Below are 26,999 nucleotides of genomic sequence, written 5' to 3'. Positions count from 1 at the left end.
CCTTGTTGTTTAGTTTTGGAGCAGCTTGTAAAGGATGCATAAAATATCTCACAAAATAAGTTACAAGAAAGAAAATTTGGGAAAAGTATAGTGACATCAGGTTGGAGGTAGGAATGAGTTAACAGAAAGCATCACTCACCATGTGCCTGGGCTGAGGTCTGTGTGATTATCCTGCATGTCGCAGGTGAGAGGCTGCACGCCCAGTCACCTGTCCTGGCATCTTTAGATGGTGTCTGCATGTGAAGTATAGGCCCCTCCGTCAGGAACCACCCCCCAAGCCCTGCTGTGAGCAGGACCAAGCAGTGCCTGGCACGTGTCCGAGCCACTTGGTGAGAGAACAGAATTCCTTCCTGAGGCCTCTGTGGGTGCACTCTGCTCCCATAGCCTGTGTCTGGTGTCTCTCGTGCCCCAGACGAATACGGAGGCTTTGGTGTTAACAAAGGCCATTGGCCACACACTGTGGGCTGTTCTCTTAGGCCCAGATATGGTTTGGAGATCAGAGAGGGCATTTTAAGGAGGGATGGGGGCGGGGGGCTCATGTTGGGACACCCCCTGTGTCGCCATACCTGCCCCTTTTGTTCAGAGCAATGATTGGTAGCCAAGAGACCTGTCCCAGCTGGGCAGCCCTGTGGTTCCAGGCATTTCCTTCCCTCTCCAGGCCTTCCCAGCCTGGCCATCTGGTCAGTAAGGGCCTGCTACTTCTTGAGCCCTTGAGGTGAGCTTGTTTTCCTGGTCAGGCCAGCCTCCACACTCACACAGTAGGAATAGAAACCACAGGTAGGACCTCAGACCAGAACAGGTGTAAGTTCTCAACTGGCAGATGCCATCTGACAGCCTGGAAAAGTTATTGTGGAAGAGCAGAAAAATGAAGGTAGTTACCTACCTAGTGAATAGGCTTCTCATGGGGCAGGTGCCTGATTAGGGTCCCGCCAGGGTCTCTGTAGCAGTCATCCTGTCTGAGACTCCCCTGTTTGTTTAAATCCTTATCTGTCCCCACCCAACAACTGCAGTGTAAAACCCATAGGATCTGAGACTTTATCCAAAACTATTGATATTACTGATGACTGAGCTGGAGCCTCCACCTCAGGTGCCCATGGGGCCTCACTGCAGCCTGAGTGAGGAGGAGCAGAGGCCCTGGAAGAGGAGAAGGCCCAAGGCCTGCACATGCATGCCTCGGTCTCTGAGCATCAGCTCGCTGAGCTGAGTCACAGCCACAGCCCCCCAGGGGCCACGTGAAGGTGCTCAGCCGTCACACTTGGCTGTTTCCATCCAAAGCTCATCAACCACTCGGTTTCCTTTAATTAGCACAAGAGCAGATCCTGCGAATCTTTCCCAGCCTCTCCAGTGGCCCCCGCTGAATTTAATCGAGCTGATTATGGTCTCTGTTACTACATACTTAACTCTGTCGCAGCAGAGTAGAAGCAGCCAGTGACAATATGAAAGCAAAGGGGTGTGGTTGTTCCAATAAAATTTCATTTATAAAACAGGTGGCAGCCAGACGTGGTCCGTGACAACCCCTGTCCTAGATCATCTCATCAGTTTACCCATACACCCTTAGATCATCCTAAAACAAACACCTTTCCCACATCCTCACCATCCTCTCCACTCTAGCCTCCCAACTGCCACCCGGGAACCTCCCCCTCTAGACGTGCTCCTATCCCTATCATCCCCTGATACCTAAGACCTACCTGTGAGGTGCTTGGAGGCTTCCACTCATGGCATCTGCCTGTGATGTCTTTGGAAGGGACTGAGCAACAGGATCTAGGATGGCGCACTCCTACACAGAGGTGTGCACTCAGTCGGGTTCTCTGCAGTGAGGAAGGGGAGGCCTGGGAGCGCCTGTCCAGCTCGGACTCTGGGTGTTGACCAAGGGGTGCAGCCCTGGATGCCCATGAAGTGCTGGGTTGTGACAGGGCTTGCAGGGGGTGGCAGAGGGGCCTTGGCTCAGGAAGACATGCTGGAACTTCCCTAGTCAGAGACAGCAGGGGTGGTCAGGCCCAGGGACTGGGAAGTCACCTTGAATCCCAGTTCCTCTTGGCAGAAGCCAGACTCAGGTCCCCAGATGCTAGAGGGGCACCCGGCGGGCCTTGTGGGGCAGAGCAGCAGGAGTGGAACCTCAGGGCCTGGGCTGTGGTCTGGAGGAGAGAGGGAAGGGCCCAGGTCCCGCCTGTTCCTCATGCCTCCTCTGACCCGTGTGATGGATCCAGAAACGTAATTTGGAAAATCCACATGACATCACTGGAACCAGACAGGCCTGCTGCTCCCAGGAAGGGTGGAGCTGCCCTCTTCTCCCCTGGGGTGGGCCAGGACCATTGGGGCCCCAGAGATGACTCACAGGACAGCCACAGGCCCACAGCCAGTCCCAGCCTTGAGTTATGCTGCTTCCTAGGTAATCATGCTCGGGTTCTGCAGTGGGGGTTTTCATGTGTTTAGGCAGCCCCTGGGTTGGCTGGGACTGACATACGCATCACCTCCTTTAACTTACCCCCTCTTGCTGTTGGAGGGTTTCCTATGCCCCAGGCTGATTGCACTCTCTCTGGGCAGGAATGGGACTCCTGAATGAATGAGAGGGTGATGCATGAAGGAGAACTAACTGTACCAGAAGGAAAGTGAAAAGTGAAAGTGTTAGTCACTCAGTTGTGTCTGACTCTTTGCAGTCCCATGGACTGTAGCCCACTGGGCTCCTCTGTCCATGGAATTCTTCAGGCAAGAATACTGGAGTGGGTTGCCATTCCCTTCTCCAGGGGATCATCCCAACCTGGGAATTGAACCCAGGTCTCCTGCACTGGAGGCAGATTCTTCAGCATCTGAGCCACCCAGCTGGAGAGAGGCTCAAGTTTGCCCCAAGCAGTCAGGAGCTGGGATCTTCCAGGTACCCCCAGCATCTGGTCCTTTGGGCCAGTGGGTCTTGCAGCCCCAAACTGGCCACCATGTCCCACCCAGGCCCTGCCCCACTCTTGCCTGGGTTCCACACCCCAAGGATGCTAAACTCATCAGCCCCTCTTGGCCCTGCCCCACCTAACCAGAGACCCCTCCCAGGCAGGGGCCCTATCTCTCTCTGCCAGCAGTTCCTGGCCCCCCTGCTCCTACCCTCTCCTGCTATAGAAGCTTGACCAAGACCCCAGCCTGCCTGGACAGCTCCTTCTCTCAGAGCTTAGCTCAGACTCTTCCTCCGTGTAACCCCCTGGCCCACTGGACCCCAGAGTCTCATCCCTCAGAAGGCCTGAAAAGAGGTGGGCTGCTGTCTAGGGTCTCACCCAATGCTGCTGCCTCTGGCTCTGTATCACTTCTTGAAAGTCTTGGAAAGTCCCGGCTGGTAAGATACTCAAAGAGTCTGATTTCACATATCCTCCACAGACTTCAAGAACGGGAGTGGCAGGATCTCTTCTTGCTTCTCTGGAGTGAGCCTGTCTTAGCATCCAGAGTGGGGTGCTGAGGGCAGGGGTGGTTTTCTGGGCACCCTTCACTCACAGAGTCAGTTGAAAGAGGAGCCTGAGCAGGAGCACCCAGCGCAGCAGCAGGAACTTCTGGGTCACGAAGGAAAAGTGCTCAGGGATGCAGCTAAGACGCAGGGGAGGGAGTGACAGCCTCCAGTCCCTGAGGCTCAGCCCTTCAGAGTGAGGGCTCAGACAGCCCCCAACCCTGACTTCACATGGGTTTCAACAACAGGCCAGGGCCAGAACCCTGTGGGTCCCAGAGATCTGAATCTGTAGCCTAATGATTCTGAGGCCCGTGACATGTGAACCTCTTTCTCCAGAAGCAAAAGAACCTGGCTGCTAAGACCCATCCCCCGAAGAAAGACCAACAGAAGTATTCCCTGCTCCATATGACCCGCACAGCCAGGGAGTGGTCACCCATCGTGGCAGTGTGCTGTGGCCATGGGCTTCAGGACTGGGGTCAGGGTAGAGTGGGCTAGAGGACTCACTTGCAGTAGGGAGTGGAAGGGGTGGCCCGGGGCCGCGGGGTGTGGTGGAGGGACCAAGGCAGGTTGCTGAGAAGGCAGAGAGTGGCCAGGGCCCTGGGAGGGGAGGACACTTCAGAGCGCTGGCCAGGGTGGACTCCTCTGAGCTCCCCCTGAGGCTTGGCCCAGAGGCACTAAGGCAAATAGCACTGAGCTTCCATGGCCAGCTCGCCTGCCTGGGGTGGGAGACGGCTCTTGGCAGGCCTAGATGGGCCTGACGCTGGGCACAGGGGCCAGGGGCTCCCAAGGCCTGGGCCCCACCCTCAGGCAGCAGTCTGGTGTCCATTAGAGCAAGCCAACACTGTGGGAAAGCTTTGCTGACACTCCCCCCACCATTCTGCCCCCTGGATCTCTACCCTCCCCTAGGCAGCTGTGGCCTGGCCCTGTCTGACTCTTCTCCAGCTCCTCGCCTGTGGGGCCTGGGGTGCAGAGGTGCTGGTGAGGCCAAGGTGCTATGGGAGAGGGCCCACCCCTCGGGGACTGCGGCCCACACTGAGTAGGCTGTCAACAGGCTTTCTGAGGGGACCCCCTGGTGGTCCCCTCATTCCTATGGGACAGTTTCTGACCGTGTTCTCCTGCATTCTCTCTGTGTACCCTGTCTTGGTCACCCCCAACTACCCCACATGGCCTTACACTTTTTATTGAGGTGTTCAGTTCAGTTCAGTTGCTTAGTTGTGTCTGACTCTTTGCGACCCCATGGACTGCAGCATGCCAGGCTTCCCTGTCCACCACCAACTCCTGGAGCTTGCTCAAACTCACGTCCATACAGTCAGTGATGCCATCCAACCATCTCACCCTCTGTCGTCCCCTTCTCCTCCCGCCTTCTCTCTTTCCCAGCACCAGGGGCTTTTCCAGTGAGTCAGTTAGTTGCATCAGGTGGCCAAAGTATTGGGAGTTTCAGCTTCAGCATCAGTCCTTCCAATGAATATTCAGGACTGATCTCCTTTAGGATGGACTGGTTGGATCTCCTTGCAGTCCAATTTGTATAAAATGAAAGTAACTATTTTTAGGTAACCATTTCAAGTTCAGTGGTATTTGGTGCATTCACAGTCTTGTGAAGTCCCATCTTTATCTAGTTTCAGAACATTTTGTTACCCCCAAATAAAACACCAGTAAGCAGTTTCTCTCTATTCCTTTCCCCCTGGTCTCTGGCAGCCACCAACTTGCTTTCTGTCTTTGTGGATTTGCCTACTCTGGACATTTCATATAAATGGAATCAAATAATATGTGGCCTTTTGCACCTGGCGTCTTTCATTTAGTACAATATTTTTGAGATCCATCCATGTTATGGCATGTGTCATATTTCATTCCTCTGCGTGTGTGTGTGTGTGTGTATGTGTGGGTGTTAGTTGCTCAGTTGTGTCTGATTCTTTGCGACCCCATGGACTGTAGCCTGCCAGGCTCCTCTGGAATTTTCCAGGCAAGAATACTGGAGTGGATTGCCATTCCCTTCTCCAGGGGACCTTCCTTACCCAGGGATTGAACCTGGGTCTCCTGCATTTCAGGCTGATTCTTTACCATCTGAGCCATCAGGGAAGTCCTTTTATGGCTGAGTGATATTCCACTGTATGTCTTATCCACTGGTGGGTAGGCTGTTTGCATTTTTGGCTATTGTGAATAGCGCTGCTGTGAACAAGGGTGTATATGTATTTGCTCAGGTCCCTGCTTTCAGTCCTAAGATTCCACTACCTAGGAATCCTAAGATCCCATAACCATATGCTAGATCATATGGTTATTCTCTAACATTTAGAGAAACCACCATTCTTGTTTCCACAGTGAATGCACCACTTTACATTCTCACTAGCAGTTACACAGATTCCAATTCCTACACATTCTTGCTGACACTTGTTACTTTCCTCCTTTTTTTGTATCTCAGCAGATGTAAAGTAGTATTTTGTCGTGGTTTTAATTTGTATGATCCTAATGACTGATAATAATGAACTTCGTATCATGTACTTGCTGACCATTTGTCATATCTTCCTTAAAGTGTCTGTTGAAGTCTTTTGCCCATTTTTAACTGGGTTGTTTGTCCTTTTGTTGGTGAATTGAAAGACATCCTTTTAAATTCTGCATACTAGACTCTTTTCAGATGTATGATTTGCAAAACTTTTTCCCTTCTGTGCATTGTCTTCGACTTTGTTAATAATATCCTCTGATACACAAAAGTTTATTTTGATGAAATCTTATTTTTCTTTTATTACTTACACATCATACCTAAGAATTCACTGCCAAATCCCAGATCATGAAGATTTATCCCTGTGTTTTCTCCTAAGAGTTTTATAGCTTTACATCTATGATCCATTTCGGTTAACTGGGTGGGTGGTTAATTGAGATTGGGGTCCAACTCCATCCTCTGTGTGTGGCCATCCAGCTGTTTCTGCATCATTTGCGGATGAGATTCTTCTTTACCCCAAATGATCTTTGTATTCCTGGTGAAATCCGTTGGCCATAGAGGCTCGGTGTGTCCCTGGACTCCCAGCGCTATCCCTTGGTCCTGTGTCTGTCCCCATGCGATGACCTGCCCTGCGTTTGAACCACCACTGTCCCCTCAGCCTCACCAGGACCCCCATTCTTCCTGGGTGTCTGGGTCCTGAGCTTCTGCTCAGCTTTACCTCTGCTTTACTGTCCCTGCCTGGACCTCCGTCTTCTATCTGCAAGAAGAGGGGTTAGACTTGCTTCACTCTGAGTCCATTCCAGCTGTGGCTTAAGGGCATCTGTGCTGGCCCCTCTCTGCCACGGTTACCTGTGTCCATCCCGAGTAGTGCCCCACTAATGAGGGCCCTGAGTTCTTCTCCCCCTTCCCCCTCCTCCCCCCTTCATGCAGCTGGCCCTTTCCTGGGCCTGGGTCCCTGCTCCATGCGCAAGGCCCAGAGCACAGGTCCAGCCGCCCCCATCCATGGCCATCTTGGTTGGAAGTGTGGCCCCGTCGCAGCCCTGGGGCTATGGGGAAGCCCCAGCTCTGGGAATGCAGCACTTGCTGGTGAGCGCAAGTGTGCATACATAAAGGCTCAGTTCTGACAGCCACACCCACGGGCTCAGTTCCCAGCCCGACCACTTCTGTGGTCTGACCCCAGCTGCTGACCCTGTAGCGGAGGGTGACCTAGTGCCATGAGGGGCTGAGCCCATCGTTTCTACTCCCGTCTGGGCCTGAGCCCCTGGGGAGCGGGCAGTCAGGGTAAGTCACTACTGGTTAAGCTAGGCAGGTATTTTCTGGGTAGAGTTATATGTCTGGAGCAGTCCTGTCCTTAAGAGGCATAGGGGGACAGACAACCACTGCTATAGGGGTTCACCTGAGAAGCTTGGCATTGCACAGTGGAAGCTCTTAGGAACTGAACCCTATGGGCTTACCACAAGCTGACCAGGTAGAGGGGACAGGTAGGGTACGGGAGGCAACTGAAACTCAAAGTCCAGAGAAGGAAAGAGGATGGCTTGTATGGGAGAAGGTGGGCACAGCTGGTGTGGCCAGAGCACAAGTGAACCTGAACTCTTATGAGTTCTTGTGAGTGTCATCACATGTGTGTAAGTGGGCCTGTGCATGTGCAAATGCGTGCATACATGCAGGTGTACAAGCGTGCATATTTGCAGGTGTTTGTGTGTGATAGCATGTATGTGGGTGTAATGTATACATATGATTGCATGTGTGCAAGCATGCCAGAGTGTGCAATGAATATGTGTTCATGCAGGTGAGTGCATCCATGAACATCCTCATGTGTATGCTGCGTATTGTGTGCACTTGACTGCATGTGTGCCGCTGTGCCCACACGTGCAAGTGTGTTAGTGTGAGTGAAGGCTTGTGTGAGTGCAAGGGTGTGAGTGTGTGGTATGAGTGCACATACAAGTGCATGTGTGTGCATATGCAAGTGTTCATTTGTTTGCACATGTGTGAGTGTAAGGGTGTGAACATGTGTGCACAGTGCATACACATGAGCATGAGTGTGCATTCCCAAGTGCCTGCCTGTGTGTCCAGTATGGACCAATGCTCTAGATGGTTGATAAAGGGTAGGGGCTCCAGCAAAACCCTCGAGGTGGACATCCTGCAACATCAGTGAGGCCTCCTAGGGTGTGGAGCAGAATCGCTATGGATTGGTGCAGACAGACTCCTAGGAGTCAGGGGGTGGGGACCAGAGTCAGGCGGAGGCCTAGAGCAATGGTCCAAACAGTAAGAGGCACATGCCCAGGGCACAAGTGAAATGGACAGGTGGGTGTGTACCCGAGAGAAATGGTGATCCTTAGTTGAACCGGAGCACAAGTGAGATGGACAGATAGGCGGGTACTCGAGGGAAATGGTGATCCTTAGTTGAAAGTCAAGAGGTCTCAGGACTTGGGAGCTAGAGACCCTGCCCTGCCAGGTTCTAAGTAATCTGGGATCGCAGAATGCCATGAGTAGGGTGGACCTGGGCCTGCAGAGTCCCGCTCAAGGAGGGGTCCTGACTGGCTTCCATTGTGCGGCGCAGTGGGCCACGGCCAACCCCACCTCCTGAGTCCCTGGTGGGCCATGCCTTCAACACAGCCCGGAGGCTCTTGTCTCCAGAGCCCTGAGCCCCACGACCTCCCAGGATCACCAGTCACCCAACCTGGGCTGCCTCAGGTCCTCCCCTACAGCTACGAGAGCCCCGGTGCCTGAAGACAAAAGGTCCTAGGACCTAAAACAGTCTTCAGCTCTCTCTCCCGTGAGACCTAGTGCAACACTAGGAGGCCATGGGGCCAGAAAGCCCTGGGCTTGTGCCCCAGGAGGAGCAGCATGTTTGGCCAGGTGCAAGCTTCATTTCCTGTTCTAGAGAATGAATACTCATGGCAGTTTCCCTCATGGGCCTCAGAGGGAGTGACCGAGGCCTCTGCTCTCTGGAGGGACGTGCCAGCGTGAACCTCCCCATTACCAGGTCAATCTAGGGGCTAAGAGCCAGGGTCAAGGCACCAAGTGCCCCTTCATGGTGCCCCCAAGAAAAGCACACAAGGTCCAACCCCTGTACCCACACATGGTACCCACACGCAGTTCACACATGTGTGCAAGGCATGACCACAATCCCTGCTGTGCACGTATGGCAGGTCCTGAGGACCAGCTTCCCTGGGGTCAGTTCTTCTCTGCCCCTTTAACCTTCACCTGTACAATGCCAAAGAGCCCCCACAGTGGTATGGGAAAGATGTAGCAGCCTCCAGGCAGGTGGGGCAGGGAGCTCTGCAGCAAGCAATGACACTGGGTCCTGGTCATTCCAGTTCGGGGGTCCTGGGCAATAGACTGCCCCATGGCTTGGCCAGGCTGGGGGCAGACACAGGCCGGGTAGGCAGAATGGGGAAAGAAGACAGGCTGGGGCAGGTGCTGAGTTGTAACTCTATAGGCACAAGAAGGGTGGGCTTCCAGGGGTCCTGGGGCAGCTTCTGCTCTTCCTTCTCATGGGGTGGGCCCTCTCAGAGTAAGGGGACAGGGTGGTGTTTGGTTCCTGGAAGAGGGGCAAGCATCCCAACCTCTCTTAGGGCTGTAAAAAAAGTAATAAACAGAAACCTTAATTAAATAGTCAAGAGACCAGAAGGGGGAGCTCTTGTACCCTGCAACTCTTCTTTCCTGGCAAGGACTCAGACAATGAAAGATCACAGACACTGTTTACTATGGCCCTCTCGAGGTCCTTTCCCCCTCTATAAAAGTGTTCTCCTACACTAGCCATACAGGGACTTGCACGACATGGTTTCAGACCGCAAAATTCAATTCTCTGCTGATTCCAAGTAAGCACATTTTTTTCTGGAGAAATAACTGGCGGTCAACATTTTGGTAGCCCATAAGGGGTAGAGAAGGCTCCAGAGCTGGGAAGCAAACAGGTGTAGGGTCCCACTGTCACTCATGGCTTTTCTTGCTGACCTTGGGGCTTGAAGATACATCTTTCTCCTGGATTCAAATTCATGCTCTCTCTGTATTTTGAAGCTCTCCAGTTTTTATTTGAGATCAATTTAAAGTTTTATACTTTCTGGTTAAGGCCTGTTCTGTACATGAGTACTCATTTTTGGCATCATGTGCTAGCCTTCGACAAATTCCCTTTGGAACTGGGGTTGTTTCCCCTGGAACTGGCTAGTCTTCACATTCCTTTGGGAATGGGATGGAGGTGGGGAGGAGAGTGGAAGGCTAATTCATTGGAGCTGTGCCAGTTCAGCCTTTGGCCTATTCATTTGTGGTAGGGGTTGGCCAATGGGAACTGGGCTAAACCTTCAGCTTGGCTCCTTCAGGACAAAGCTGTTTCCTTAGAACTGGCTGGTATTAGGCCTGCAGGCTATTTGAGTTGCAAGCTGCCTGAGCTATCTGAACTGTTTAAACTGTTTGAACTGTAAGCTGTTTGAGCCGTAGGCTGTTTGGTCATTTGAAAATCATTCTTCCACTCTAGAGAAGAAATCCTAATAAATGGGATGCTAGTTACCTATATATTTTGAGCTTGTCCCCCTGACATAGGGACTTGGGGTAATTTTATGTTTAAAAACCACAGTCCTTCCTTATGCACAATTCTAACTAAATGGACCAACCTAACCAAGACAATTTAGAACATTAATAACCATTATGGGAAAATTTGAAATCCCCAAAATTAATTTCCTTAAAACCAAATTAGACTATCATAGCTCTAAAACTTTTCAAACTGAATAGAATGCCTATTTTGATTGGTACTTTGCAGCCATCCTCTCAATTCTCCTATTGTAATTCTTTCACCAAATTTCCTTTTTCTCTGAAACTCTCTCCACTCCCCTTTCCTTTGAAGTTGTTAGAATCTGTTCCTTTAAAATTAAGCCTTCTGAGGACCCAGAGGCTAAATTCTTAATTTCTTATATTCCCTAGACTAAAGCCTAACTGTGAATCATAGTTAAGGAATTTCCCAAAGTGACCAAAAATCCTCAGATATTTTCTGAGGAATTTAATATAGTTATTCAAACTTACCATCCTGGTTTCTCTGACTTATGTTGGCTAATTCATGTGCCTGTCATTGAGGGTCAGATCCAGCAATGGATGAGAACTGCTAACTGGGAAAACCTTGAAAGGGCTCTAGTATTACAACCAGGAGATCGGCCTGCTAACAATCACTAGGAAGCTTCATCAAATAATTCCTAGGGCTTTTTCAAAGCCTTTTGATTGGAATAAAAGTCAGGCTTGAACACAAATATCTGAAGAACATCTTCATGACTATTATAATTTACTTCAGATTATTTTTAAAGAAAATTCTGGTCTTCCTTCAGATGTTGATTCCACCAGGGTAGCTTTTAATTCTATGTTTATTCATGGACTGAATCAACTCTTTCTTTTCTAGTAAAATGAACCAGGACAGAATGGGAAACTATGCCTACCCACATTTAGTTAATCTGGAAAACAAACTTTATCACACTCTAAATGAGTCACCTAAAAGGAAGACAGCTTCCCAGGTGGTGCTAGTAGTAAAGAATCTGCCTGCCAATGCAGGAGCCTCAGGAGGACACAGGTTTGATCCCTGGGTTGGGAAGATCCCCTGGAGGAGGAAATGGCAACCAACTCCAGTATTCTTGCTGGGATAAGCCCGTGGACAGTTGTCCACTGGGTCGCAAAGCGTCAGACACGACTAAAGTGACAGCACACATGCATGATATTGGAAAAGAGATTGTTACAAATTTAGGTGCTTCAGGCTCCTGCAGCCCTTTAACAAGTCTTTCCAACATCCCTCCAGTTTTCAACGACAAGTTTAAAGGAACTACAAAGGCACTTCCTGGTGTATCCTCTTAATCAGCTTGCAGAAATACTTGTTCAGTTTAGGAATGTGTCTCTTCCAGTCCTACTTGATGAGAGAACCACACTCTCAGTGCTCAACCTACTACAATAGAGCGGTCCTTACCCTGGAGTCCCAAAGCAGCTTAAATAGAGGGGCTCTCTCATGAACCACTACAGGTTCCTGTTAATGAACCTAGTCCCTTTTGCTTAAGCACTATGAAAGATCCACACCCTTTTCTCTTTAGTTTCTCTGCCCCATCTACTTATTCGGCCAAGACTTTTTTTTTTTTTTGCTTTTTATTTTGCACTGGAGTATAGACGATTAACAATGTTGTGATAGTTCCAGGTGGACAGCAATAGGCTGAGATTTCTTAAAGAAGTATCATGCTGGAATTTTCTCAGAAAAAGAGGAAATAATTCCAGAACTTGGCAGCAATCATCAAAGTGGTCAATCAGGTAAATTAAATGACCTTTTGACACCTTTTATTTGCTCTGTCTCTGATGGCAGAGCTGATTCTGGAAACACTGATAATTTGTCCTTATTGAATTAGGTACCACCTTCCTTTGGGCAAAATGTCCAACTGATTTTGGAAAAATTCACACGTATCTCCCATCAAGATTCAAATATATCCTTCAAAACCTCTTCCCAGAATGTATATATATATATAGCACTATAAGAAGCCCTTAAAGGCATAAAGCCCGTTATAGAAGCTTACAAGTTCAAGGCCTTGTTATCTCCTGGACTAGCCCCTGTAGCACTCCTGTTTTACCAGTGATAAAACCTAAGGGCCATACAAATTGTGAAATTATTTGGTCTAGTTCTGTGAAAAATACCGTTGGTAGCTTGATAGGGATTGCATTGAATCTATAGATTGCTTTGGGTAGAATAGCCATTTTGACAATATTGATTCTTCCAATCCATGAACACGGTATGTTTCTCCATCTGTTTGTGTCCTCTTTGATTTCTTTCATCAGTGTTTTATAGTTTTCTATGTATAGGTTTTTTTGTTTCTTTAGGTAGATATGCTCCTAAGTATTTTATTCTTTTTGTTGCAATGGTGAACGGTATTGTTTCCTTAATTTCTCTTTCTGTTTTTTCATTGTTAGTATATAGGAATGCAAGGGATTTCTGTGTGTTAATTTTATATCCTGCAACTTTACTATATTCATTGATTAGCTCTAGTAATTTTCTGGTAGAGTCTTTAGGGTTTTCTATGTAGAGGATCATGTCATCTGCAAACAGTGAGAGTTTCACTTCTTCTTTTCCTATCTGGATTCCTTTTACTTCTTTTTCTGCTCTGATTGCTGTGGCCAAAACTTCCAACACTATGTTGAATAGTAGTGGTGAGAGTGGGCACCCTTGTATTGTTCCTGATTTCAGGGGAAATGCTTTCAATTTTTCACCATTGAGGGTGATGCTTGCTGTGGGTTTGTCATATATAGCTTTTATTATGTTGAGGTATGTTCCTTCTATTCCTGCTTTTTGGAGAGTTTTAATCATAAATGAGTGTTGAATTTTGTCAAAGGCTTTCTCTGCATCTATTGAGATAATCATATGGTTTTTATCTTTCAATTTGTTAATGTGGTGTATTCCATTGATTGATTTGTGGATATTAAAGAATCCTTGCATTCCTGGGATAAAGCCCACTTGGTCATGGTGTATGATTTTTTTAATATGTTGTTGGATTCTGTTTGCTAGAATTTTGTTAAGGATTTTTGCATCTATGTTCATCAGTGATATTGGCCTGTAGTTTTCTTTTTTTGTGGCATCTTTGTCTGGTTTTGGAATTAGGGTGATGGTGGCCTCATAGAATGAGTTTGGAAGCTTACCTTCATCTGCAATTTTCTGGAAGAGTTTGAGTAAGATAGGTGTTAGCTCTTCTCTAAATTTTTGGTAGAATTCAGCTGTGAAGCCATCTGGTCCTGGGCTTTTGTTTGCTGGAAGATTTTTGATTACAGTTTCGATTTCCTTGCTTGTGATGGGTCTGTTAAGATCTTCTATTTCTTCCTGGTTCAGTTTTGGAAAGTTATACTTCTCTAAGAATTTGTCCATTTCATCCAAGTTGTCCATTTTATTGGCATAGAGCTGCTGGTAGTAGTCTCTTATGATCCTTTGTATTTCAGTGTTGTCTGTTGTGATCTCTCCATTTTCATTTCTAATTTTGTTAATTTGGTTCTTCTCTCTTTGTTTCTTAATGAGTCTTGCTAATGGTTTGTCAGTTTTGTTTATTTTTTCAAAAAACCAGCTTTTAGCTTTGTTGATTTTTGCTATGGTCTCTTTAGTTTCTTTTGCATTTATTTCTGCCCTGATTTTTAAGATTTCTTTCCTTCTGCTAACCCTGGGGTTCTTCATTTCTTCCTTCTCTAATTGCTTTAGGTGTAGAGTTAGGTTATTTATTTGGCTTTTTTCTTGTTTCTTGATGTAAGCCTGTAATGCTATGAACCTTCCCCTTAGCACTGCTTTTACAGTGTCCCATAGGTTTTGGGTTGTTGTGTTTTCATTTTCATTCATTTCTATACATATTTTGATTTCTTTTTTGATTTCTTCTATGATTTGTTGGTTATTCAGAAGCGTGTTATTTAGCCTCCATATGTTTGAAGTTTTAACAAATTTTTTCCTGTAATTGAGATCTAATCTTACTGCACTATGGTCAGAAAAGATGACTGGAATGATTTCAATTTTTTTGAATTTTCCAAGACCAGATTTATGGCCCAGGATGTGATCTATTCTGGAGAAGGTTGGAAAAAAGACAACCTCTTTAACAAGTGGTGCTGGGAAAACTGGTCAACCACTTGTAAAAGAATGAAACTAGAACACTTTCTAACACCATACACAAAAATAAACTCAAAATGGATTAAAGATCTAAATGTAAGACCAGAAACTATAAAACTCCTAGAGGAGAACATAGGCAAAACCCTCTCCGACATAAATCACAGCAAGATCCTCTATGACCCACCTCCCAGAATATTGGAAATAAAAGCAAAACTAAACAAATGGGACCTAATGAAACTTAAAAGCTTTTGCACAACAAAGGAAACTATAAGCAAGGTGAAAAGACAGCCCTCAGATTGGGAGAAAATAATAGCAAATGAAGCAACAGACAAAGGATTAATCTCAAAAATATACAAGCAACTCCTGCAGCTCAATTCCAGAAAAATAAATGACCCAATCAAAAAATGGGCCAAAGAACTAAACAGACATTTCTCCAAAGAAGACATACAGATGGCTAACAAACACATGAAAAGATGCTCAACATCACTCATTATTAGAGAAATGCAAATCAAAACCACAATGAGGTACCATTACATGCCAGTCAGGATGGCTGCTATCCAAAAGTCTACAAGCAATAAATGCTGGAGAGGGTGTGGAGAAAAGGGAACCCTATTACACTGTTGGTGGGAATGCAAACTAGTACAGCCGCTATGGAAAACAGTGTGGAGATTTCTTAAAAAACTGGAAATAGAACTGCCATATGACCCAGCAATCCCACTTCTGGGTATACACACTGAGGAAACCAGATCTGAAAGAGACACCCAATGATGAACCCAATGTTCATCGCAGCACTGTTTATAATAGCCAGGACATGGAAGCAACCTAGATGCCCATCAGCAGACGAATGGATAAGGAAGCTGTGGTACATATACACCATGGAATATTACTCAGCCATTAAAAAGAATTCATTTGAACCAGTCCTAATGAGATGGATGAAGCTGGAGCCCCTTATACAGAGTGAAGTAAGCCAGAAAGATAAAGAACATTACAGCATACTAACACATATATATGGAATTTAGAAAGATGGTAACGATAACCCTATATGCAAAACAGAAAAGGAGACACAGAAATACAGAGCAGACTTTTGAACTCTGTGGGAGAATGTGAGGGTGGGATATTTCAAAAGAACAGCATTATACTATCTATGGTGAAACAGATCACCAGCCCAGGTGGGATGCATGAGACAAGTGCTCCGGCCTGGTGCACTGGGAAGACCCAGACGAATCGGGTGGAGAGGGAGGTGGGAGCAGGGATCGGGATGGGGAATACGTGTAAATCCATGGCTGATTCATATCAATGTATGACAAAACCCCCCCCAAAAAAATAAAAATAAAATAAAAACAAAGGAAAAAAAAAAAAAAACCTAAGGGCCAAGGGTGGAGGTGTGTCCAAACCTCTGAGCAATAAGCAACATTGTCATTGTTATCCCTTGACACCCTGTTGTTCCTAACCCTCGTCCTAATGTCCATTCCCCCTGGAAGCCAATTCTTTACTGTAATTGATTCGTGCTGTGCTTCAGTTCTTCCACACTTCAGTTGGTAGGGCTAGCTGATACCTTTCGCCTTCACTTGGGAAGAAAATTAATTCACCTGGAACAGTAATGCCTTGGGGTTTTACTGGGAGTCTCACAAATCCTAAAGGCTGTATGACTTAGGTTTCCAAGAGGTTCTATTCAATTGCAATATGTACATGATTTGCATCTTTGCTCTCTTTCTCAAGCCTCCTCACAGGAAGACACTCTCCACTTGCTAAAATTTTTAGCTTAAAGGGATATAAGATCACCAAAGAAAAATTGCAATTTAACCAAACCCAGGTTTGATATTTAGGGCATCTGATATCAGAAGAAGGGCTACACCTTGATCCAGAGAGGCTTCATGGTGTCCTAAGTTTCCCAAAACCCAGCTGCAAGGTTTTCTTGGGCTTAGTCAGTTATTAGTGAAATTGGATTCCAAATTTCTGTTTTATGGCCAAACCTCTGCATTTTTTTTTAACTAAAGAATAATAACCCCTACGCAATTTTATGGGAACAACTGAATAATATAACCTTTAAGGCCTTAAAGGAGAGTTTGATGAACCTTACTCTTGGGCATAGTAATTATCAGATTCCATTTTTCTTTTTTGTATGTGAAAAGAAAGGGAATGCCCTTGAGGTACTCACCCAAAAACAAAGGAACCATCATCAACCCAAAGAGCATTTTTTCTTTTAAACAAGAACCCAGTTTTTTAATTTCATCATGTCTTACATTTGAAGTACTCTTCGATGATATCCTTGGCCCAAGACTCTTTGCCATAGTCCTTAACCACCACGCAACTGTAACCAACCACTTTACGGGGGTTTTCTCTCTCTGTCAGTTTTACAGAGGCCTACCCATTCCCTTAGTTTCTTATTGTCATCAGCCTTAATCAGGTTGATTTGGTGCTCAACACAAAGGGCCTCCACCAACTTGACATCACAGTTGGATGCAAACACACACAGATGGGCTTGGCGCTTATCTAAGGCTTTGGCAGCTTCGTGAATTTCATGTGCTAGGCCATAGTGGATGAGGGCGGTCTTCAGCACCTCTTGCAGAGCAGTATGAACGTCCATGACACCTCTAGTAGCAATACCTTCCTTGGCCATGGCAGTGGATTACGGGCAGAGCCGAATCTTGAATGCACTGAAGCCTCCGCCTCCAGGGAAAGAGCAACCCATAGAGTATTATAGCCAGAAGCTGGACCTTGCCACATGGGGATAGCCCACTTTGCCTTATGGCCATTACTGCCATTGCTTTTTTGATTAAGGCCACCGAGAAAATCATTGTGGGATCTTCTTTAACCAATTTTGTACCTCAATCAGTAGAAGCCCTCCTGGATTTTCATCACACTTACCATTTCTCAGCCAGCTGCCTCACATCCTGTGAAGTCCTTTTGCTATCTGCTCCTCTTGTACTGCTGTTATGCTGAGATGACTTTAACCCTGTTCCTCTTCTTCAGTTGCTGAATGCTGATGGGTCACCTCCTGACCCCTGTGATGAAGCTCCTCGGGGTAAGGCTGAGTCTCATGGTTCAGAGTTCTTATTTAAAAGGTAACAATGGTCACCACAGAGCACTGAGGAGCGTTCCCTGTGCTATACACTAGGTTCTCATTACTGATCTATTTTATAACACATAGTAGTGAGTTTATGACAGACAGTCTTAATCTCCCCATTCATCCCACCCTTCCTTCCCCTCTTGGTATCCACGTTTGTTCTCTGCATCTGTGTCTCTATTTCTGCTTTGCAAATAAAGTCACTTGTATCATTTTCCTAGATTCCATATATAAGTACTATTATACAATATTTTTTTTCTCTTTCTGACTTACTTCACTGTGTATGACAGTCTCCAGGTCCATCCACAACAAATGGCATGATTTTGTTCCTTTTATGGCTAAGTAACATTCCATTGTATACCTGTTCCTCACCTTCACCCATTTCTCTTTGGATGGGCGTTTAGGTTGCTTCCATGTCCTGGCAATTGTAAATAGTGCTGCAGTGAATATTCGGGTGCATATGTCTTTTTGAATTACGGTTTTCTTTGGGTATATGCTCAGGAATGGGATTGAAGGAAGTCCAGAAAAGAGGAAGTCCACCTAAGTATATGTGCAGCTGACTCATTCTGCCATCAGCAGAAACTAACACAGCACTGTAGAGCAGCTATGCATGCGTGCGAAGCCACTTCAGTCGTGTCCAACTCTTTGTGACCCAGTGGCCTGTAGCCTGCCATGTAGTCCGCCAGGCTCCTCTGTCCATGAGACTCTCTAGGCAAGAATACTGCAGTGGGTTGCCATTTCCTCCTCCAGGGGATCTTCCCAACCCAGGGATCGAACTCAGGCCTCTTATGTCTCCTGCATTGGCAGGGGCATTCTTTACCACTAGTGCCACCTGGGAAGCCCCTATACGCCAATAAAAATTAATAAAAAGTAAATTTTAAAATGAGGTTTAATATCATTTTAGAAATAATATCATTATATTATAATGCCAGATAGTCATCAGTTTATACATTTTTCTTTTACCTTTCTGGGGATAATCACATAATTCAGGATTAAAATGTAGCAGCCTTGGGACTTCCCTGGTGAACCAGGGATTGAGAATCTTCCTGCCAATACAGTGAACGTGGGTTTGATCCCTGATCCAGGAAGATTGCACACATGTTATGAGGCAGCTAAGCCTGTGTGCCACACTGAAGCCCATACTCCAGAGCCTGCAGGCCACACTGAAGCCCACACTCCCTGCAGCCCATGTTCTGCAACCAGAGAAGCCACTGCAATGAGTAGAAGCTCATGCACCACAGGTAGAGAATATCCCCTGCTTGCTGCCACTAAAGAAACGTCTGCACACAGCATCAAAAAAAAAAAAAAAAAAAAAGTAGCAGCCTTTTATTAAAAAAAGTTTTTTTTTTTTTTTTTTTAAAAGTTAAAGGTAACAGTGGTAAGTATTGTGCTGGGTATGCTATTGCAACTCCTTTTGATGTTGTTGAGGCAGCATCTTTACCTATGGCTACCTCAGCCTGATACACTCTTACATGGGCTTGCACTTTAGCCAAAGACCAACTGCCAATATCTGTGGTGATAGTAGATATGCTTTCAGAGTAGCCCATGATTCGGGGATACTGTGGAAGCAACATGACTTCCTTACTTCCAGCAGAAATAAAATTTAAAATGGCCCCTAGGTCCAGGAATTACTGGATAAAACATTGTACCTGATGTTTTAGCTATTATTAAGATTCTGGGGCATCCTAAAATTGGCTTCTGGAAGCTAAGGGGAATCACCTTGCTGACATTTCTGCAAGGAATGTTGTCCTTAAAGGAACCAACAGCAGCCAAACCTCTGTCATGGTCCAAAGGAATATTTCCCCCAAAGGAAAACTTAGAAAAACTGGCTCGAGAAGCCCAATAATTGGCCTCAGAAAGGGAAAAATGAGATTGGAAATCCAACAACTGTTGGTTCAATAAAAAGAGAAAGCTCTGGTTCAATCCAAATAACAGCCCAATCCTACTAGAGACTCTAAAATTCCCACTCCTCACCACTGTACATTGCAGTAATCCACTGATCTACTGAAAAAAGAATCATGAATCCGTATTGGTGGGGAAGCATTAACAAGGCTGCAAAAAGCACCGACCTCACTTGCCCTGCTTGTCCAAAACACAGTCCAAGGAAGCCTGTTCATACTGCTCCTGGGCATTTTAAACTGCCTAATGGACCATTTGAGTTCTGGCAAAGCAGTCACATATGGAAGTGAGAGCTGGACCATAAAGAAGGTTGAGTGCCGAAGAACTAACGCCTTCAAATTGTGGTGCTGAAGAAGAGTCGTGAGAGGTCCTTGGACAGCGAGGAGATCAAAACAGTCAATGCTAAAGGAAACCAAGCCTGAATATTCATCAGAAGGCCTGATGCTGAAGCTGAAGCTCCAAAACTTTAGCCACCTGATTCAAAGAGCTGACTCATTGGAAAAGACCCTGATGCTGGGAAAGATTGAGGGCAAAAGGGGAAGAGGGCAGCAAAAGGATGCGATGATTAGATAGCATCACTGACTCAGTGGACATGAATCTGAGTACACTCCAGGAGATAGTGGAGGACAGGGAAGGCTGGCTGCTGCAGTCCATGGGGTTGCAAATAGACGTGTTTCCGACTCAGCAACAGATGGCTTTCATACAGCTTTCTCTGTCGAGTGGATATAAGTATGTTTTAATCATGGTCAGTTTTCACTTTGGACTGAAGCTTTCCCATGCAGACAGGCTACTACCTCTTGTGGCTAAAACTCTTTTGGAAAAAATTATCCTACATGAGGAATTCCTCTTGAATCATAGTGATCAAGGCACCCATTTTATGGGTCAGGTCCTTCAACAGGTCTCTAGCAGGTTGGCTGGTTTTATGACACTTTTAGTGGACTTGCATGCCTGTGTGTGCTCAGTCATGTCTGACTCTTTGCTATCCTTAGAACTGTAGCCTGCCAGGCTTCCCTGTCCATGCGGGTTTTTTTCCAAGCAAGAATACTGGAGTGAGTGGCCATTCCTCCTTCAGGGACTCTTCCTGACCCAGGGATCAAACGAGCATCTCTTTCATTGTGGAAGGATTCTTTACCCGCTGAGCCATTGAAGCATCCACTTTACTGCACTTACTGCCCTCAGTACTCTGGTTAGTTGGATGCACTAGTGGCGCTATTAAGACTCAACTGATAACATTCATAGAGATTCTCTAAATGTCAAAAGCATTTTGGAACTCATGAACTATTACCCATAGAGATAGTCACAGGATGCCTGCCCAATGTACTTACCTCCTATCACTTTTTACCCACTACTGATAAAAGGGGAGATACTCCAGTATGGCAAAGACCTAATTGTTTCCATTTAAAATTGCCATGTTTTGATAGAACAATCTTTTCACAGTGCATTTTCAAGAGATGAAGACTTTAAGCATCATACCATCAAACCTGGAGACTTTTTCTCTTGGAAAAGACACCTCCCGAAGGACTCTTTTCAACCTCACTAAAAAGGCCCCACTAAATATTTCTAACCAACTCTTGTGCCAAAAACCTCCAAGAAAGAGATCCTTAGATTCACATGACACACGTAAAGAAAGCAACTGACTGGACCAGCACATCATCTGGTGACCTGGAAGTATTCCCTGGAACTGAAGCCAATGACACCTGAACAGACAACCTTCCTAAGATATTCAGACTGGGCCTTGATCTGATCTCTTCTTGTTGTTGTTGTTGGAGTTTAGCTGCTTTACAGTGTTGTGTTGTTTCCGCTACACGGCAAAGCGAATCAGCTATATGTATACATATATCCCCTCTTTGTCACAACCTCAGCATGGAGTAGAGTTCCCTGGGCTATACAGTAGGTTCTTATTAGTGATCTATTTTACACATAGTAGTGTATATACGTCAATCTGAATCTCCTTGATATACTCTTGATAACATATGGACTTTGGATAAAAAAAGGCCCCTTACCCTTCCTTGTTACTCAAGTGTAACCTCAATAGGTTTCCAACCTCTGTACTTACCCTCCAACATGGGGCACTCAACCCAGGAAAGGTCCTTCTTCGCACCGAGGGACAAAAAGCTGCTGAAACTGGAAAAGCTGACTCTTGATCTGTGATACTTTCAAAGTTCAAAAGTGGAGAAATGTGAAAAACTAATGAGCAGAACCTCACTTAAATAGAGTTGGGCCACCAGAAAGAGGAGCTCTCCCTCTCTGTGACAACAATACAGCCCAAGAGGAAGAAGAAAAACTCCTCTCTATTTCTGGCCAGGACTCAGCCAATGAAAAGTCATAGATTCATTGTTTAGTGTAACCCTCCAGATTTTCTTTTGCCCTCTATAAAACAGTTCTCCTCCCCTGGCTGAGCAAGAACTTGCACATGGCCTGCCATGGTTGCAGACCCTGAATTTCAATTCTCTATTGATCCCAGATAAACCCATCTTTGCTGGAGAGATAGCTGGCAGTCTATTTGTTTTAGGTCAACAGGACTCCAGTCAAAAGCCAGTGGCCCCAGAAGCTAGGCTACAAAAAGCCGTGCTGTGTGCTGTGACCTGCTCAGTCATGTCTGACTCCTTACGACCTCATGGAGCTCCAGTCCACCAGGCTCCTCTCCACGGGATTAAGCTGGAGTGGGTTGCCATTCAGGGGAGGAGGCTATAAGAAGGGGGTCTCCAAATAGCTCTCTTACTGGAATGGGCCAGACCCAGGGCTCTTTTTCCTGAGAAGAGTCCCTGCCTGCCCTCTGGAGCCGGCTGAGAGTCAAGGTCCAGAAGGGCAGGGTTTAGGAGACAGGAGCATGCTGCTCCTGCCTGCTCCCAAGGCTGGAATGTGGAATGAGTGAAGGATCAGGTTTCCTCATTTGCCTGACAAGTTCGCTTAACCAGTGGGATCCAAGCCTTGTTCTAATGGGAACCAGCTGTGGGAGGGGGAAGCTGTGTCTGGAAGGAGCACAGGCCACGTACTCTCTGCTCAAGTCATCTCCCGGGGAAGACTTGTTAGCCCTCCTTTTACAGCTGGGGAAACTGAGGTCCAGGGAGGTGAGCCACAAGAGATTCATATCCAGGGCTCCTCCACACAGACTGTAGCCGGGGATCCTTTGGCCAGGCCTCCAGATGGCTTCTCTTTGAGGTCACTGCCCAGGGGGACTGTCCTCAGGCCCCAGCAAAGCTCTTCAACAGGGCTGACCTGGCTCCTGGTCTGGGTACCTCCCACCTGGCCCTCCGTGCCCCTCTGGTTTCCGTGAGTGCTCCCCAGGGTGAGACCTGGATGTTCTACTTGTTCCTGTTTGCTTCACTTCCTTTTAGTATAGTCGCAGCTTCCCCTCATGTTAGGGCACTCAGGAGCAATTCACAGGTCTGTCTGTGTAGGATTGTTTCTGGGAAGGTTGGCAGCCGTGATGCAGGGGCTTCCCAGCAGGGGGCAGCGGGGAGCTGATGTGCCCAGTCTGTGTCCAGGCTCTGAGTAGAGGAGCATGGATCAGACCTGCATCAGGCCTGAGGAGCAGTGATGGCCACTCCTGGTGCTCATGCCTGGACCTGAGATGCTCCGGCCACTCACAGTCATGCAGGACCTATTGCAGGACCAGGCCTCTCCTTCCTGGCCTCTAGGTATGTCCTGGGTCTGTCTGGCATGGAGTTCATGGGGGCAAGGGTGGGCAGAGGACACAGGGTGAGACCCTTGGTGGGCCTTGGTCCCTGCGCAGGAGCCCAGTACTGTTTACGACATATTCCTGCCACGCTGGCCTCAGACAGTGACTTCGAGGGATCAGAGTCAGCCTGATCTGAGCCTACCTTGCAGCTCATACACCCCATCCACCCTGACAAAAGCCCATGAGGCCCAGCCTTATCCTCAATATTGATCCTGGGAGAGGTCACCTAGCAGAAAGCCTCCACAGGGCAGGTTCCTGTGGATGGCCTAAGTCTTCCCATCCCGGGGCACCATCTGTACTAGCTGGAGGCCAGGGTGGCTTTGCAGAAATAGGCACATGAAGTGGAAAGAGCAGTCAGGAGAGTCTATGGACACAGTGGGCTCCACTTTCAGAGAGTCCACAGTGGACTCCCAGGCCAAGGTGGACAGAGCAAGAGCCATAATGCAGGGGTGGGAAGTACTAGTAGGGGATAGCCCGGGGTGGAAGGAGCAGGTCTATGGGGACAAGTGAAGGGAAGAGGAGGGAACACGGAGGATGGAAGAAGTAGGCCTGTGGGTGAAAGTCAGAGGTTAGAAGGGGGCATTAGGGTTGAAGGCGTAGGACCTCCCCACGAGGATGGAAGGAGACATGAAATATGTAGGAGGGGCTTGGGGTGGCAGTGGGTAGACCTGCAGGGAAGTTAGTGGGAAGGGAAGGAGACACGCGGGGTGGAAGGAACAGGCCTGTGGGAGAGTTAGGGGTTCAGTAGGGGAAATGGGGGATGGAAGGAGCAGCCTTCACATGAGGACCCAGTCTCACAAACAACAGTGAATTCTTACGGTTTTCATGAGCTGTGTCAGGGGTCAGCAAATCTTTTCTCTGAAGGGCCAGAGACCTGGGCCCTACAATCACAACTTCGTGGCTGTCTCAGAAAAGCATAAGTGATTGAGCATGACTCGGTTCAATAAAACCTTATTCATGCACACTGAAATTTGAATTTCATATAATGTTCACATCATGATATATTTTTTTCATTCACCTAAAAACATAAAATCACTCTTAGATGGCAAGAAATCCCAAAGCGGATGTAAACCAGAGTGTTCACTTGAGCTAGAATAGTAAAGATTTAAAAAGTAATAACATGCAAATGTAACAATATGCGATACTCAGCTGGCCATGGAGATGTGCAACTGTGTGCACTGCTGGTAAATGTTGTCAAGCAGCCCAGATTCTTCTAGGAAAGTCCTTGGCAGGGTATTGGTGGGAGTTTGAGCTAGAACAGTCATTTTAGGGGAATTTGACAGTGCCCACCAACTTTTAAATATGTTGTCCTTCCAACCAGCAACTGCCATTTTCAAAAAATCCATCCCACAGGAATATGTGGTGTGAGTGCAAGAATGTGGCATCATTTGTAAAAGTAGAAAACTGTGATTTTATTAGGGAGTTGAGATAATATCTGTGAAAGGATGTGTTGGTTATGTGGAGCATACTTCTGTATGTTAAGTGGGTCCACATCCACTTCCACCTGTATCTACACATTATCCCCCTAGTGATGGGCATGAGGGTTGGGGCCTCTCCCTGGTCGTGGAGGAACTGGGACAGTCTTAGTTGGGAGATGGTGGAGCTGGAGCAGCGGAGGGGAGGGGGCGTCACCCGTGGCTGGCTAACCCGGGAGGCGGATTAGAGAACATTCCGCGGATGCCGCTGCCCGGCCTTCCTAGCCTGCCTGGCGGCAGCCTTTTGGGGCCTCTGGCTGACCCGGCTCCTGGCTCCTCCTCGGAAGGCAGCCAGGAGTTCCCGTCAACAAGCACCTGGCTGGGCCCCACCTCACAATGCGATGCTCATCTCTGAACGCCTTTGGGGAGGGAACTGCCAGGTGAGGGGTCGGAGGAGGGAAGAGGAGGCCTGGACAGCTTATCTGTGTGGGCCCTAGGGACAGGAGTCTCTGACAGCTCCGTGAATAGCTGCCCGGCGTCCTGGGTGAGGGCACAGGCCAGCGCAGTGCACAGAACCCTTGCAGCCCTGGCAAGTCCCTCTGCCAGCCCCAAAGTAGCAGATGTCTTTGCAATGACGCTGCATTTTGTCATCACTGCCGCTCCGATCCCAATTCCCAGGACTCATGGAGGCTCAATGGAAAACAGGGATGAAAGCACCAGGAAGAAGTCAGCATAGCCAGCTACTGGCCCTCAGTATCCCATCATCAGACACCGTTTTGATTGCAGATGTCTGCCCCCTATTTTTCCAAGTTCAAAGGCAGATGGCTGATCTGCATGTGTCTGCCCCTGCTGCCCCTGTCTCCCAGGTCTTGGTCACTGGCCTGTGAGGCAGGGTCTCTTCTCTGTGCTGTCCATTGCTCTGCTCTGATTGAAGGACTCTGACCCATGAAGGTGCTGTAGGAGCCCTTTGACCAGGGTCCTAGCAGCAGACTTGATGCAGGTTCTGAGCTGGTTGGAGCAGCTCTGGCTCAGCTGGATGCCAGAACATGGTTCTCTGTACTGACTCAGTTCCTGGCTGACCCACAATTAGGGCCTCTGAGCTTTCAGATCTTCTCAGCAGATCCTCCCATAACCTCCGTGCTCACCTAAAATTCAGGGTTCAGGCCTCCACAGTTAGGCTTACCATGGCCACCTCACCAATAAAAGGATATTTACGTGGTGTCCCCACAAGGCAGATGCAAAGTGGACCTACCATGCTGGGAGCTTGAGTGGCCTGCCTTTCCCCCCAACTCTTATTTTAACTCTAAGTTTGAACCAAACAAAAGCCCTGGTTGCCTCCCAGGAAAGTTCAGAGCTCCCTGCAACCCTCAGGCCTCAAAACTACCTGCCTCACCCAAGCTATCCTAGAACTCTCTGCCTCAGGTCAAAAAGTGAAAACAACCCAAGTGTCCATCAGTTGATGGGTGGATAAATAGAATGTGGTATATCCATATGATGGAATATTATATTCAGCCTTAAATAGAGATAAAATTCTGATACATGCTACAGTGTTGATAAACCTTGAAAACCTTATGCTAACTGAAAGAATCCAGACACAAAATGGCAAATATTATATTATCCCACTTATACGGAGTTCCTAGAAGAGGCAAATTCATAGACATGAAAGTAGAATAGAGGTTACTAGGGATTGGGAGGAGGAGGAGGGTGACAGATAATTTAATGGATACACAGTTTCTAGTTGGTGTGATGAAAAAGTTTTGGAAATAAATGGTGGTGATGGTTGCACAGCATTGTGAATGTACTTAATGCCACTTAATTGTATACTTTTAAATTGTTAAAAATGATTTTAAAAATTATGTATATCTTACTATAATAAGACATATGATAAGAAAATTCACTAAAACATTATTTGTAGTGGTGATATATTAATATAAATGTATATCAATCAATAAACTATGGAAAACCATGCATTAAAGAGGAAGGAAAGCTAAAAACATTTGCCATCTCTAATGGCTCAACATTCTTTATACCCCAGCATTTCATGATATCTGTTATTACTGGCACTTCATTGCTAATAATAATTTTTTCTAATTTTATGGAATTAATTTTAATCCCATGGATAGTGTGAGATTTAACTTATGCCACTTTATGAACTTTAAATATTTTGAAAATTTAAAAGTTAATCTTTTTGCTTACTTTTTTGCTTTCTTATTTTCTGATAATATAGGCATTTATTTTATTTTAGGTTTGTTTTTAAAATTAATTTATTTAATTGGAGGCTAATTACTTCACAATATTGTAGTGGTTTTTGCCAAACATCGGCAGGAATCAGCCACAGGTGCACATGTGTTCCCCTCCTGACCCTTCCCGCCATCCCATCCCCCAGGGTCATCCCAGTGCACCAGCCCTGAGCACCCTGTCTCATACATCAAACCTGGACCAGCGATCCACTTCATATATGATAATATACATGTTTCAATGCCACCCTCTCAAA

The 26,999-nt window shown here is 46.8% G+C and overlaps 1 protein-coding gene across 1 annotated transcript; it reads right to left on the bottom strand.

Annotated features, from left to right (window-relative positions):
* Positions 1-16,768: 16,768 nt before the first annotated feature.
* Positions 16,769-17,062, bottom strand: LOC133061177 (small ribosomal subunit protein eS12-like). Its single transcript, XM_061149163.1, has one exon. The coding sequence runs from the start codon at positions 17,060-17,062 to the stop codon at positions 16,769-16,771; it is 294 nt and encodes a 97-aa protein (XP_061005146.1).
* Positions 17,063-26,999: the final 9,937 nt, after the last annotated feature.

This window comes from Dama dama, chromosome 9 (genome assembly GCF_033118175.1).
Source record: "Dama dama isolate Ldn47 chromosome 9, ASM3311817v1, whole genome shotgun sequence".
Taxonomy (NCBI): Eukaryota; Metazoa; Chordata; class Mammalia; order Artiodactyla; family Cervidae; genus Dama; species Dama dama.
The sequence above is the reverse complement of the archived record's forward strand: the minus strand, read 5'-3'. Positions and strand labels throughout refer to the sequence as shown.